Below are 15,584 nucleotides of genomic sequence, written 5' to 3' on the forward strand. Positions count from 1 at the left end.
TGCGTCAGGGCCTGGACGGATTGCTATCATCAAAGGAAAAATGAATTCCAAGTTTATCAAGACATTTTGCAGGAGAACTTAAGGCCATCTGTCTACCAGCTGAAGCTGAACAGAAGATGGGTGTTGCAACAGGACAATGACCTAAAGCATAGAAGTAACAACAGGATGGCTTAAACAGAAGAAAATACGCCTTCTGAAGTGGCCCAGTCAGAGTCCTGACTTCAACCCGATTGAGATGCTGTGGCATGACCTCAAGAAAGCGATTCACACCAGACATCCCAAGAATATTGCTGAACTGAAACAGTTCTGTAAAGAGAAATGGTCAAGAATTACTCCTGACCGTTGTGCACGTCTGATCTGCAACTACAGGAAATGTTTGGTTGAAGTTATTGCTGCCAAAGGAGGTTCAACCTGTTATTAAATCCAAGGGTTCACATACTTTTTCTACCTGCACTGTGAATGTTTACATGGTGTGTTCAATAAAAACATGGCAACATTTCATTCTTTGTGAGTTATTAGTTTAAGCAGACTGTGATTGTCTATTGTTGTGACTTAGATGATGATCAGATCACATTTTATGACCAATTTGTGCAGAAATCCATATCATTCCAAAGGGTTCACATACTTTTTCTTGCAGCTGTAAGTGAAAACTCTACTTATGACACCTTTTTAGATATGCACTCATTTCCATTCAATTCTCTTCATTCACGCATTAATCGTTCAGTTTCACCTATAAAACAAGGATGTGACCACTTTATCATAGTCATCCCAACCACTGTGGACCAGACTGTCATTTTTCTTTTAAAGTCTAGAAGCTGTTATATTGATGGTATAGTGTTTTAAGACTTTCGATTTGTTTTTTTCTATCTCATCTGTAGGACGCTGAAGACTTTGCTCCTGCAGTATTTTGTCGCTATCCATATATCTTAACATTTCCCGCTAAGGTTAATTATCTTCACTTTGATGGAGTAATTAAAAAGAATGTAAGTATTAAGGTAACATTTGGTCATATGGCTCAGCTCAACTTGTACCTAGGAACCTAATTCAATTCTCAATATGTAAACAGGAAGGGACCCAACTTCAACTCAAATTTTTTATAGTGTTGCTTACTCAAATTTCTTTGCTGCCAATATAGTGTGAATATAACATAAGTTGCCACGCTAAACAATCAAAATAATAAAAATAGTGAAAACAGTGTCCATATATATAAACATCTCATATTAGTCTCCAAACACAAAAAAAAATTGTAAGTGAACACAGTCTCCTGAAGTGATTATCCAATGTAAGTGAACAAATAATTTGTGGAATTTTCACCCTTGTACACCTCCACCTTCAATCACGTGAAATGCTTAATATCTTAAAGTGAAAATATATCCCAACTAGCCGCGCAAACACCCATGACTATGTGAGTGAATAAATTAATAAATACATAAAAAACTTGAATAAATTAATCGATAAGAGGTGACAATAAATAAACAGGAATTGCTCAAAACGTGCACAAAAGTAAAAGGTGCAACAAAGAGTCCACATTCAATCCACTGTGATCAAATAGTGACTAGTGATCAGATGACATTCCAAGGTATTTAGTAAGAGGCATGGTCATTGAAAATGGAATTTAGGATGAACAGTGCTAAGCTCTAAAACTGGAGGTCCCAATGGTATTTAATCGCAATCAGTATATTCAAAGTTGGGATCGACCAATTATCGAGGGCTGATACTGACTTTTGCCAATATATCTGTATCGGCCCTGAAACTGGCCGATATTGCCGATATTCCAAATATTGCTCATTTGAGGGTAAAATTATGTCACAAAGCATAATTCCGTTTACAAATATTATTGAATATGCCACTCCCATATGTACAAATTAAAGATATAAGCAATGAAGTGATGTCATGAAATGATAAAAGTCTAGACAAGCATGAGTGATACACAGAAGATCTATTCGGTTCCCTCTGTTTAGGCTGAATAGGATAGCATCATGGCTGACAATGAAAATCGCTCCAACTCCCAAACCATAGGGAAAAGAAAAATGGTCCACATAGTGTAAAACTGTATGGTATTTTAGTTGAAAAAATAATACTAAGAACTCACAGAACTCCAGAGAAAATCTAACATGTAAAAAATCATTGGTTCCCGGGGACTAGTCCATGTATAGACAGGCTCGACATGCATGGTAACATCACAGACATGGACTCCGCCCTACGCGTTTGATCAAAGTTGACATCCTCAGGGGCATGGAGTCCATGTCCATCACCCGCTAATATATAGTGTCCCAAGCAGAAAGAGCACAGCTGTCCCCACTTGTTTAGATCCAATCATTATCAAGTATGGCCGCCAATGATTAAGCCTCAGTTTTATCGCAAGATGGCTATCTTCTAGTGAAAAAAAAGATGGCCAAGCCTCAATCTGAGATCAAGATGGCCAAATTCACAAAAAAACAGATGACTAAACCTCGCTTTGATCGCAAGATGGCTGTCTTCTCAAGCAAACAGATGGCCAAGCCTCGATCTGAGATCAAGATGGCCAAATCCACAAAAAAAACAATAAGCCAATATAGTGTGACCTCTCATTGGCTTAATGTGGCTTTTAAAAATGAAACACAACTATGCTTGACTATATCTGTAATCTGTAGGCACAAAATCTTTGGTCCCTGAAACCTATGTTGGGACCATCCTTTGGCACAGAACATTTTCTTGCTTTGTCTTAACATTGCTTAGAGTAGAGTATTGTGACAATGAATAAAAAGGCTGTATGTGATGATTGTATATCTGTTTATGATGGGAAAACTTTGCATGTCAAATACCTATACAGAGAAAAGTTGCCTTGCCTCGTTTCCTCTGCTACACTTTGTATCCATGCTATACAGAATATTAACCAGACATAGTTTAGACCCATTTCATAGCCAATTCTCAGGTCCATGGCCTTACATCCATTCAAACATCCATCCAAACCTCTTTGTACTTCCCTGAATCAGCTGTCCTTATGCCTCACTGTTTCTGATTGTTGGATATGGTGATCCAGCTATGTAATCTCTGCCCATGCCAACTGATCCCCTAATTCTGACATCATTACACTGCTAATGATAAAGAGCAGGGGTTCAGAGCGCATGACTGAAAAAGAACTTTAAAATCCAAATTTATTTTATGGCACACTGAACGTCACTTAGTTTTTGTTAATAAAAGTATATGTTGCCATCATCATTCTTTAATAAAAACAGGTTTATATACCAGTATTCTTTTCTCAGGATGCCAAGCTTCAAGCTCAACAAGTGCTGGTGATGAATAGAATGCAGGGCATCAGTGAAACTCCCAGGATACCATTGTTACACCTCAAAGTGCGACGTGATCATCTGTTGGAAGATACCCTGCATAAACTAAGTATCATTGAAGACTGTGATCTCAGAAAGGAACTACTGGTATTTTATTTTATTTTTTTATGTTGTAATCTGGTAAATAAATGTTATCTAGATTATCCAGAAATCTTAAATTATCTAGAAAAACATTATGGGGGAGATTTACTAGAACTGGTGCACACAGAATCTGGTGCAGCTATGCATAGTAACCAATCAGCTTATAAATGTAGCTTGTTCAGGCTTTGACAATAAATCCTGGAAGCTGATTGGTTACTCTGCAGAGCTGCACCAGATTTTGTGTGCACCAGTTTTAGTAAAGCTCCCCTATATTTTCTGATGAATGGCAAGATACTAAATTCATGTTGACATGACAGGTGGAATTCCAGGGTGAGACTTCAGTAAATCCCAGAAATGTTCTTACGGAGTTCTTTCTCAATGTGGGGGAGAAGATGGTTCATCCTGATTATGGATTATTCTCTTGCACTGACCCAATGTTGCCACTGTGGTTTCCAAGTCATGTAAGTTTTCCTTTTTCTTTGCTATTAGAAATTATATTGCCGGTGACAACTTGTATTAATTTGTTATAGATATTATTCCCCAATATACTGTATATTTCTACCTCTAGTAAATCCCAATGATTGGTTTATTATGCTGAATATACACTAACAGCACATTATGACAAAAATATAGGGGCTGCCATTGTCGACCCCTTTCTGAAAATACTAGTTCCTGGCTGTTAGATTGACCCTCTGGCTTCAATATATGAGTGAACTAGAGCAATAATACAGATTTGCAATGTCAGAGAAAAGTCAGAAGTCCTTACCTCCATGTTGGTCATGAGTTAGTGTTTTAACATATATAAGCCAAACAGGGGAATTTATCAAAATTGGAGCAGACAGAATCTGAAACTCTGTGCATGGCAACCAATCAGCTTCTACCTGCAGCTTGTTCTGTTAAGCTTTGAAAATAAAAGATAGAAGTTGATTGGTTGCCATGCACAGCTACTGCAGATTCTTTCTGCTCCAGTTTGGATAAATCCCCCTCAGAGTGTCAGTATGACAAGGCAATAGCATTTTGAGAAGATACGTTTCATATTTCTCCCATGACAGATTTCCTTTAAAGCAGTATTAAACCCAATTGCAAAGGTTTCTTTTATTGCAGCTTACCATTTCTTAAATGTGATGGCTGCATTTGTTTTCTTTTTTAAGCTTTCTTTGTTCTAGTTTCATCTGGAGATCCAGCCAGTAAGTCTGCTGTGTATCAAAAGAACAAGCTCTTCAACAGAATGTATCAGTTTGCAGGGATGGGACCAACCATTTAACATTGGCAGGATTGCTTGCAATGATCAGCTTTTATTCATTTATGCAAAACCTTTATCCCAAAAGGAAAAAAATGTTTGCTGTAACTAATTATAAAGTGTTAGCTAGAGTTCATCTTTAATATGTTAGTGTATCTAAATCTTCTAGTACATCTTACACTGCCTAAGAGGGGAAGCCTATAAAAAGAAAACGAATGCAGCCACAACTTCTAAGGATTGATAAACTGCACAATATTACATTTTTTGTTTTGGGTTTAATACGGATTTAATAAAGTATGTTTTTTAAGAACCCGAGGCATTATAGTATAATGTGAAAGACATTTATAGAGCCTAAAGTGGTTAACAATATGTCAGTTTAGCCAGCACAAAACCTGGGGATGCAGACCAAACAAGCAAGATATATAAATGATGATACCATAGACTAAAAGGAAAATAAATCAAAGTAGGCCATGCCTGGTGGTGTCTAGCTATTGTGTTATCCATCCTTGCATTCTTCCGTGTTTGGGCTGAGGTCATGTGGATTGACCGTAAGGGTTGTCCAGGCAGTCCATCTAATGTTGATGAGGGGGGTAAGTAAGATGCTTGCGAAAAACGGAAAACCTTTAAGTGGGTTATGAGGTCAAGGAATCTATTAGATATTAAAAAGGTAAGACCTGTGTTGGCATTGTAACTGTTGTCAGGACTGGAGGTCCTAAGGGACAGGTAACTTTTCCAGAAAGGTGGACCATTTACGGATAAATTGGAGGTGGTTTAGTTGGTTGGAAAATATTAGGTCCAGCCTTTCCCTTTTGCAAAGAGTTATCAATTCAGTATTCAGGTCCTTGATGGTGAGAGGAGTAAAGCCTAGTACACACGCAACAAATTTCCGCCGACCGGACGTCCGTCTTTTGTCCAGAGTTGTGTTTTGTTGGTTGGAATGTGCCTAGACTGGACACGAATTTTCCCACATGACAAAATTCTACTTCAGAAGTGATGTCATGTGTTGGTTTGCTTTCTTTGTGTTCTTTCTTCTCTGAGCATGCCCAGTCTTGCTCATAAGATTTTTCCCTTTCGAAATCTGTACCGACTGCACGAAAATCGGACGTGTTTTTGACGGAGGACAAAAATGTTATAGCCTGCACGCCAGACTTTTTTCGGCCGAAAAGTCGGAGTCGGTTGTCGGAAGCATCATACTAACAAGCCGAAAATCGGCAGATCGGTCGTCGGACGAAAATTCCCGGCCAAATTTTGACTCGTGTGTACGGAGCTTAAGAGAAGTCAATTTTTTAAGGATAGTCCTTCTAGCTACCATGTAGCAGGTGACCAGCCAAGCTTTAAGATGTAGGATCCTGGAATGAGCCTTAGGTAGGTTTTTAGCTACCATGTCGAAGGAACCAAATAGTAGAAGACATTGGTTTTTGTTAGGATTTAGGCCTGTTATTGATGCTGTGAAAAGTTCCACATGAGTCCAAAAAGATTGTATGGATGGACATGACCAGAGTTTATGAAGCAGAGATGGCTTGGGAGTGCCACATAGCGAGCAGTTGGATTTACTCGGTTGGTCTTTGGAGTGGGATATAGCCTGTTCACGCCAAAATTTGTTTGTTATGAAGGCACATGTGGTTTTGTAGCCCAAGAGGATAATTTTGTGGGTACCCAAATAAAGAAGGTCTTTGTTCCAGGTGGAGAAGATGGATGATGAGATGGTGGGTGTGATGAAGGAAGACAGGTGTCTGTATAGGTATCAACAGGGCCGTCTTTTCCACTGGGCATGCCCAGCGGTTGCCCGGGAGCCCCACTTGCCAAGGGGCCCCACATGGATGGTGGCATGTCCCTGGTGGTCTAGGGCCCCCCCCCCGTTCCGTTGTCCGCCGGCCCGGCCCGGGCCCCCCCCCCTTATTGCTTCCTCCCCTTCGGCGGCGGCCGTGGTTCGAGTCTGCACTGCAGTGCACACCGGTTGCTAAGGCCAGCCCGATTGGCATCTAGCAACCAGTGACGTGAGCAGAGCACTCCTCGGCTCTCACTCCTCCCCTCCAGCTCGACCCTAGAAGACTGTCTCCGCCTCCGCCTCCACCCACCTCCTCCCATGTGCAGCCGTTGTAAAGGTAAGGCTGCCACAGCCTGCCAGGCTGATTGATTAAATTATATATTTTTTTAACTCTCTCATGGCAATGATGGGATCAAATCGATGACACAAGAGACAGACAACTACCTGTCCTGGCTGGAGGATATACCTTACTATATATTGGTCCCTGGCCTGTAATATGTATATAGTAAGGTATATATCCTCCAGGTAGTAGTTGTACTCTCTTGTAGTATAGTGTTCCCTGTAATGTGTATATAGTCTATATACATATTACAGGGAACACTATATACTACAAGAGAGTACAACTACTACCTGGAGTATATACCTTACTATATACATATTATAGGGACCAATATATACTACAAGACAAGAGACAACTACCTGGAATATATACCTTACTAATTATATACATAACTTAACTAGCTACAGTGTTTCCAATGTGATCCCTGCTCCTGTAGATCTGCCTTTTCATATGGAGGGACCCATACAATAACTTTAGGTTCCATGGAGCCTCTGATAATAATTATATCTTCAGCTCATAATAAGTAGCATAAAAAAAAACATAAAAAGAAAATAGAAAGTGGCTTGCTTAGCATGCTGGTCACCATGATAAATATCAATCTGTATGGAAAAAAACTGTAGTATTTGACCAGAAAAGGAATGCAGATGGTAAAAAATATATTGTTCTCCTGGTGTTCAGTGGAAAAATGTCCCCTTAGGCCACATTCACACTTGAGCAACTTGTTTTGCGACTTGGGACTGGAAAGTCGTATCCCATGATTTCCAATGAGTACTTTTCATATTTGTGTGATTTCAAGTCGCAGCGACTTCAGTGTAGTCCCTGCACTTCTTTGGTCCAACTATGATGTGACTTGTGGTCCATAGACCTCAAGATTACGCACGGATTGTGTCAAAGTTGCGAGATTTTCAGGTCGCACAAGTGTGAAAGGGGCCTTACATTGGTGGTCAGTGAAAAAATGTCCCCTTACATTGGTGATCAGTGGAAAAATGTCCCTTTACATTGGTGGTCAGTGGAAAAATGTCCCCTTACATTGATTGGTGGTCAGGGTTAATGTTGCTTACATTGGTGATCAGTAAAAACATGTCCCTTACATTGATGGTGGTCAGTGGAAAAGTGTCCCCTTACTTTGGTGGTCAGGGGAAAATGTCTCTTATATAGGTGGTGGTCAGTGGAAAAACATCCCCTTACATTGGGGGTCAGTGGAAAAACATCCCCTTACATTGGGGGTCAGTGGAAAAGTGTCTTCTTACATTGGGGGTCAGTGGAAAAATGTCCTCTTACGTTGGTGGTCAGTGGTACAATGCTGTGGGCACTCTGCAATCATTGGGGTACAATGTTGTGGGCACTCTGAAATCATTGGGGTAGAATGCTGTGGGCACTCTGAAATCATTGGGGTACAATGCTGTGGGCACTCTGCAATCATTGGGGCACAATGCTGTGGGCACTCTGAAATCATTGGGGGACAATGCTGTGGCACTCTGCAATCATTGGGGTACAATGCTGTGGGCACTCTGCAGTGATTGGGGACAATGCTGTGGTGCTCTGCAGTGATTGGGGACAATGCTGTGGCGCTCTGCATTGAAAGGGGCTCGCGCGCTGAACTCTGCATTGATGGGGGCACGGAACAGTGTTCATTGCATTGAAGGGGGCACAGTTGCATTGAAGGGGGCACGCACGCTGAACTCTGCATTGTGGGGGCACAGCACAGTGTTCATTGCATTGAAGGAGCACAGAACAGTGTTTATTACATTGAAGGGGGCACAGCACAGTGTTTATTGCATTGAAGGGGGCACAGCACATTGTTCATTGCATTGAAGGGGGCACAGCACAGTTGCATTGAAGGGGGCATGCACGCTGAACTCTGCATTGTGGGGGCACAGCACAGTGTTCATTGCATTGAAGGGGGCACAGTGTTTATTGCATTGAAGGGGGCACAGCACAGTGTTTATTGCATTGAAGGGGGCACAGCACAGTGTTTATTGCATTGAAGGGGGCACAGCACAGTGTTCATTGCATTGAAGGGGGCACGCACGCTGGTCTCTGCATTGAAAGGGGGCACGCACGCTGGTCTCTGCATTGAAAGGGGGCACGTACGCTGGTCTCTGCATTGAAAGGGGGCATGTACGCTGGTCACTGCATTGAAAGGGGGCATATACCCTCTCCTGTACCATGACCTGTGACATGCCTATACCATATCTGTGCCATGCCTATACCATATCTGTGCCATGCCTATACCATCTCCTGTACCATCACCTATGCCATGCCTATACCATGACTTCAAAGTCACGTAATTTTTTACTGCGTTTTTTGACGCTAAGCAATATCTATTACATTTTTCTTTTTGCGCCCCCCCCAAAAATTTTGAGCACCAGCCGCCACTGTACAAGAGACTCTTGTAGTATATAGTGTTCCCTGTAATATTTATATAGTAAGGTATATCCTCCAGGTAGTTGTACTCTCTTGTAGTATATAGTGTTCCCTGTAATGTGTATATAGTCTATATACATATTACAGGGAACACTATATACTACAAGAGAGTACAACTACTACCTGGAGTATATATACCTTACTATATACATATTACAGGGACCAATATATACTACAAGAGACAACTACCTGGAGGATAAGGTATATACTCCAGGTAGTTGTACTCTCTTGTAGTATATATTGGTCCCTGTAATATGTATATAGTAAGGTATATACTCCAGGTAGTTGTACTCTATTGTAGTATATATTGGTGGTCACAGGCGGTCGGTCTGGGGACCAGTAGAAAGATGGAATCTGCCGAATAGGAGTAATGGGAATCCTGACCAGTTCCCCAGTTCTGAAATACAGTATGTTTTAAAATATCACTTTAGCACATACACTTTGGTATAAAGAAAAATTAATTTAGAATAGTAATAAAGTATACTGTAATTAAGTTTATATTGTATGCTAAAAGGACTTTGATTTTTACACCCCTGGAGACCTTTATTATATTGTCTTTAAACTAGTTATGGGAATTTATCACTTAAAAGGGAAGTATGCCCAAAGCTACTTCTTTTCTGGGTTTCAGGAATGCACGCACTTGTGCTCTCTTGCGACGCAGAATCAACTGACAGCTGGCTAAAGCCCACTGTTGGGTGATGTCACTGAACCAATCCTGTCTCTGGAAGGATCTCAACAAATATGAGATCCACCCAGATGCCTGATCGGCAGCTGACTCAGCCTCTCAGCAGAGCTAAATAAATGCCACATAAGCAGGTATTGACACACATGTGAATGAGTCCATAGAGCCGGCGGGGGACAGTTGAAGCATTTGACTAATTCTGCATGATGGAGGTGAGTATAGATGTTTTTTTTTTTTTTTAATTCCCACACTTGTTTAATTTCTCTAACAAATGCTCACAAACAAAGGTTAACGTACCATTTTTTTCAAAGAGTGACAGGAGAATCCAATATTAACATTTTTTGCACAAAGTTCTTGATTACTCCCCCATAGTCTCCATACCTATCTTTCAGTCCCATCCATAGCCAATTTATGTCATATAATTATAACTATAATATAATAAATGTAGTAATAACAAAAAAGACAGTCTGTTTGAATGGCTATATATGGACCACTGCAAGCAACAAAACAGATTTTGGCTTTCCTTGTGAAAATTGCAGAAATGAAGGTGTAGGTAGAGCATTCTGGTCCTATATTTTGGTGTGGAGATTCTTTAGCTTAATGGATCCCAATGCAGAACAGGTGTGTATGGAAACAAGGGGTTAGGTTAAGGCCCCTTTCACACATACAGTCCGTTCAGTTCATCAGTTCAGTCACGTCAAATGTATCAGTTTTTCATCCGTTTTTCGTCAGTTGTCATCAGTTTTTCATCCGTTTTTCGTCAGTTGTTATCCGTTTTTCATCCGTTTTTCATCCGTTGTCGTCCGTTTTTCATCCGTTGTCATCAGTTGACATCAGTTTTTCATCCGTTGTCATCCGTTGACATCAGTTTTTCATCCGTTGTCATCAGTTGACATCCGTTTTTCGTCCGATCCGTTTTTTTGACGGATGAAAAATAGGGCATTCATCCGTTCAAAAAAACGGACATTGACGGAAGTGGATGAAAACGGATGTTAACTGATGATCATCAGTTGTCATCCGTTTTTACATAGAGATGCATTGATGTCCGTTTTTCATCCGTCAACGGATGGATGAAAAACGGACAAACGGACCGCATGTGTGAAAGGGGCCTAAATGCTTGTGCGTATCCATCATCTTGGGATGAGTGCTTCTGCAGAGGATAATTTCTTGTTCTACTGGTCCTTTAATGTGACAATCTAAATTTGTTAATATAAGATAACCGCATTACTACAAATGATGGGGAAAAAGTGTCGCTCTTTGCCTCTGCCCTCAACAGTAAAAGGCCTACTGTGCCTAATGGGAAATCTGGCCCTGATGTTAGGGTTTCATTTAGTGTAAGGGCAGAAAGAAATCAGAGGCATTATTTGAGGGAGCATGGAGAGATCCAGTCTTCATTTTGTCCTAATAGACAACAGAGCAGGCATGCTCAATCCTCAACAGCTAAGGTGTTCTTTACTATGTGGTAAGAACCCTTTCACAGTTGGCGGTGTCAGCGGAGAGTCTGGATAAATTAAAAAAACTTTTAGATGTGTTTCTTAGCAAACATAATCTGCAGGGATATGGAAAATAGTACTGACAGGTTGAACTGGATGGAGCAGTGCCTTTATTGAACCTTACTAGTGATGGGCTTAACGTTCGAGTCGAACGTAAGTTCGACTCAAACATTGGGTGCTTGTGTGTTTGCTAAACACACAAACAAATGGGGCATTCAGCAGGAAGTTTGCCCGCTGATAAGTGCCCCATAATGCACTGTGCGATTGCAGTGCATTAAGTGCTTGTGCTTGGCCAAAGCATTCACCTGACCTGTATGCATCGGCCAATCACAGCACAATGTCCTGTTAGTCCGTGTGATTGGCAGAGACTGGCTGTCTCTGTGCATTATGGGATACTGTATAAAAGCCAGGAGCACATGTGCTGCAGGGTCTTTGGCTGGTGAGCAGAGTCCCGGAGGGAGGGTGGCAGCTGCCTCCTCCTCTGTAGTGGTGGCAAGTGGTCACAGGCGGTCGGCCTGGGGACCAGAGGAAAGGAACTGAGCCCAGAGGTCCAGGAGAGCTGACTGGAGGGGTAGAGACACTGGAGACCCTCGAAAAACAGTAGCATGAGTACAGGGTACCGTGTCTAGGGGCCTGACCCAAGGGGGACCACCCCGGTGTAGGATAGACAGAGGACAGGTGTCAGTCTGTGGAGTGAAAGGATACCAGGAGGGTGTCCTGTAGATAATCTATCCTATCAAGTTATCTGCACAGAGACTTAATCTAAAATCCACCTAGTGGCAGGGTGAATCAGCAGCCTGGCTGCATCGCAAGTGAGAAGTCCTCAACCATTGTGAATAGTTGGATTTGGAGTATCCCACTTTTCCCTTCTCCCATCCCTAATTAAATAAAACAACAAAAAAACAACTACATCCCCTAGACTGTTCATTGACTGAGCCAAGGAGTAAAGTGTTAAATTGTGCATGCTGCAGGTGCTAATGGTAACCCAGGGGGACCCGAAGGTGAAGAATTCAGCAGTCCTCAAGGGTGCAGTGCTACACCTGTAAAAACAATTGTTTTAAAAAAATTTTTTTGCATTGAAACATGTCCCCCTGGGCAGTACCTGGGTCCCCATACATTTTTTTATGGCAATAACTTGATAATAAGCCTTTAAAATGAGGACTTTTGATTTGTCATGTTCATGTCCCATAGACTTTAATAGAGTTTGCATGTTCGCTAGAACTTTTCCCCTGTTTGAGATGTTCTGGTGCGAACCGAACAGGGGGGTGTTCGGCCCATCACTTAGTTACATAGTTACATAGTTACATAGTTAGTGAGGCTGAAAAAAGACACAAGTCCATCCAGTTCAACCTATGAATGCGTGTGTGTGTTTGCTTTTAACCGTACATTGTATACCCCTGTATGTTGTGGTCTTTAAGGTGTCCATCCAATAGTTTTTTGAAACTATCAAGGCTCCCCGCTGATACGACTGCTTGTGGAAGAGAATTCCACATCCTTCCCGCTCTTACAGTGAAGAACCCCTTACGCATTTTAAGGTTAAACCGCCTTTCCTCAAGTTTTAGTGAGTGGCTACGTGTCTTATTGTATTCCCTTACTCTGAATAGTTTGTTCCTTATGCTAGGGTCGCCAGTACAGTATTTGTACATTGATATCATATCCCCCCTCAATCGTCTCTTCTCCAGAGAGAATAAGTTCAGTGCTTGTAGTCTTTCCTCATAGCTGATGTCCTCCATTCCCCTAATTATTTTTGTTGCCCTTCTCTGGACTTTCTCCAGTTCCAGCACATCCTTCCTGAGGACCGGTGCCCAGAACTGGACAGCATACTCCAGATGTGGCCGGACCAGAGTTTTGTAGAGTGGAAGAATAATCTCTTTATTTCTGGAGTGAATCCCCTTTTTTATACAACCCAGTATTCTGTTGGCTTTGCTTGCAGCGGCTTGGCATTGCATGCCACTTCCAAGCCTGTTGTCTACCAGTACCCCCAGGTCCCTTTCCATCCTAGACTCACCCAGAGGTTCCCCCGCTAGTGAGTAGCTTGCTTTCTGGTTACTGGCCCCCAAGTGCATTACTTTACATTTTTCTACATTAAATCTCATCTGCCATGTAGTTGCCCACCCCGTTATTTTGTTCAGGTCTGCTTGCAAGATTTCCACATCCTGCATAGAAGATATTGGCATGCCTAATTTAGTATCATCTGCAAATACTGAGATTGTACTAGACATCCCCTCCTCTAGATCATTTATGAATAAATTAAACAGGATTGGTCCCAGGACAGAACCCTGGGGGACCCCACTTTCCACACCCGCCCAATCAGAGTACTCCCCATTAATCACCACCCTCTGGACTCTCCCCTGGAGCCAGTTCTCTATCCAGGTACTCACCTTATGGTCCATACCTACCTTCCTTAGTTTGTACAGTAAGCGTTTGTGGGGAACGGTGTCAAAGGCCTTTGCAAAGTCCATATACACCACATCCACAGGCTTACCTTTATCTAAGTGGCAGCTCACTTCATCGTAGAAGGTTAATAGATTGGTTTGGCATGAACGATTTTTCATGAATCCATGCTGATTACTACTTATAATACCGTTTTCATTACTAAAGTCTTGTATGTGGTCCCTTATCATCCCCTCCAAAATTTTGCAGACTACTGATGTTAGGCTGACTGGCCTATAGTTACCCGGGATATATCTCGGCCCCTTTTTAAATATTGGTACCACGTTGGCTTTTTTCCAATCAGCTGGCACCATACCTGTCTGTAAACTATCCTTAAAGATCAAGAATAATGGTCTGGCAATCACCTGGCTGAGCTCATTAAGAACCCTTGGGTGCAAGCCATCCGGTCCCGGGGATTTATTTATGTTAAGTTTCTCTAGTTTAGCTCTAAGTCTATCCTCTGTTAGCCATGGCGGCACTTCCTGAGGTGTATTATTTAGTTCGGCCTTACAAGCGGGGTTCGTGTAGCCCCCCGATTCCTTTGTGAAGACTGAAGAAAAGAAATTATTTAACACTTCCGCCTTTTCTCTGTCCTCAGTGGCCATTTTTCCTTTATCATCTTTTATGGGGCCAATGTGTTCTGGCCTCGCTTTCTTACTGTTTATATACTTAAAGAACTTCTTGGGGTTCTTTTTACTCTCCTCCGCTATATGTCTCTCGTGTTCTATTTTAGCCGCCCTGATTTCATCTTTACATTTCTTATTACACTCTTTGTAATGCTTAAATGCTGCCAATGACCCCTCAGTCTTGTATTTTTTGAAGGCCTTTTCTTTAGCTCTAATATACATTTTTATGTTGGAGTTTAGCCACCCAGGGTTTAGTTTTGCTCTTTTAAATTTATTTCCCTGTGGAATGCACTGGCCCACCCCCTTGTTAAGTATGCTCTTGAAGCACTCCCATTTTTCCTCCGTGTTCTTTGTTCCCAGGGTTCTATCCCATTTGATATTTTCTAGCAGCGAGCGCAGTTTAGGGAAATTGGCTCTTTTGAAATTCAGTGTCCTTATATTACCCTTGTGTTTCCTATTACTGTAATTAATACTGAAACCAATTGACCTATGGTCGCTGTTCCCTAAGTTGTCCCGTATTTCTATATCCGTGAGCAGGTCTGTAATGTTGGTAATCAGTAGGTCAAGTACCGCATTGTTTCTTGTCGGTGCATTCACCATCTGACCCATGAAATTGTCCTGCAAAACATTTAGGAACTGCCGAGCCTTGGCTGAATGCGCGGTTCCTTCTGCCCAGTCTATATCAGGATAATTAAAGTCCCCCATTATAATGACATTTCCCATCCTTGCTGCCAATCCTATCTGTAACATGAGGTCCACCTCACCCTCCTCCCTCTGGTTTGGGGGCCTATAGCATACGCCCAATATTACCTTCCCCACCGTGCCTTCCCTTTGAAGCTCTACCCATAGGGATTCTGCTTCGTCCATAGCTCCATTATTAATATCATCCCTCATATTTACCTGTATACTGTTCTTAATATACAAACATACCCCTCCCCCTTTTTTACCCTCTCTATCTCTGCGATAAAGGGAATACCCCTGAATGGTCGCCATCCAGTCATGAGAGCTGTCAAACCAAGTCTCAGTTATCCCCACAAAATCTAAGTCCTCCTCAAACCATACCAACAATGCGACAATATATTGGAATGTATTTTTAATTTTTTATTTTTTGTATATGTTTTGTCCCATGTCTCGTTTGTACCCTTAACTTAACCGCCTTAGCGGT

At 41.8% G+C, this 15,584-nt stretch overlaps 1 protein-coding gene across 2 annotated transcripts in view; it reads left to right on the top strand.

Moving 5' to 3' along the window:
* Positions 1-15,584, top strand: part of LOC309544419 (putative E3 ubiquitin-protein ligase HERC6) — a 103,546-nt gene that overhangs the window by 67,546 nt on the left and 20,416 nt on the right. For both annotated transcript variants that reach the window (XM_082243330.1, XM_082243331.1), the window contains exons 15-17: positions 879-983; positions 3,246-3,416; positions 3,728-3,871. In XM_082243330.1, the coding sequence (XP_082099456.1) occupies positions 879-983; positions 3,246-3,416; positions 3,728-3,871 (420 nt within the window). The remainder of the gene's footprint in view (positions 1-878; positions 984-3,245; positions 3,417-3,727; positions 3,872-15,584) is intronic.

Source organism: Pelophylax lessonae, assembly GCF_965119305.1.
Source record: "Pelophylax lessonae genome assembly, chromosome: 1".
NCBI classification, from domain to species: domain Eukaryota; kingdom Metazoa; phylum Chordata; class Amphibia; order Anura; family Ranidae; genus Pelophylax; species Pelophylax lessonae.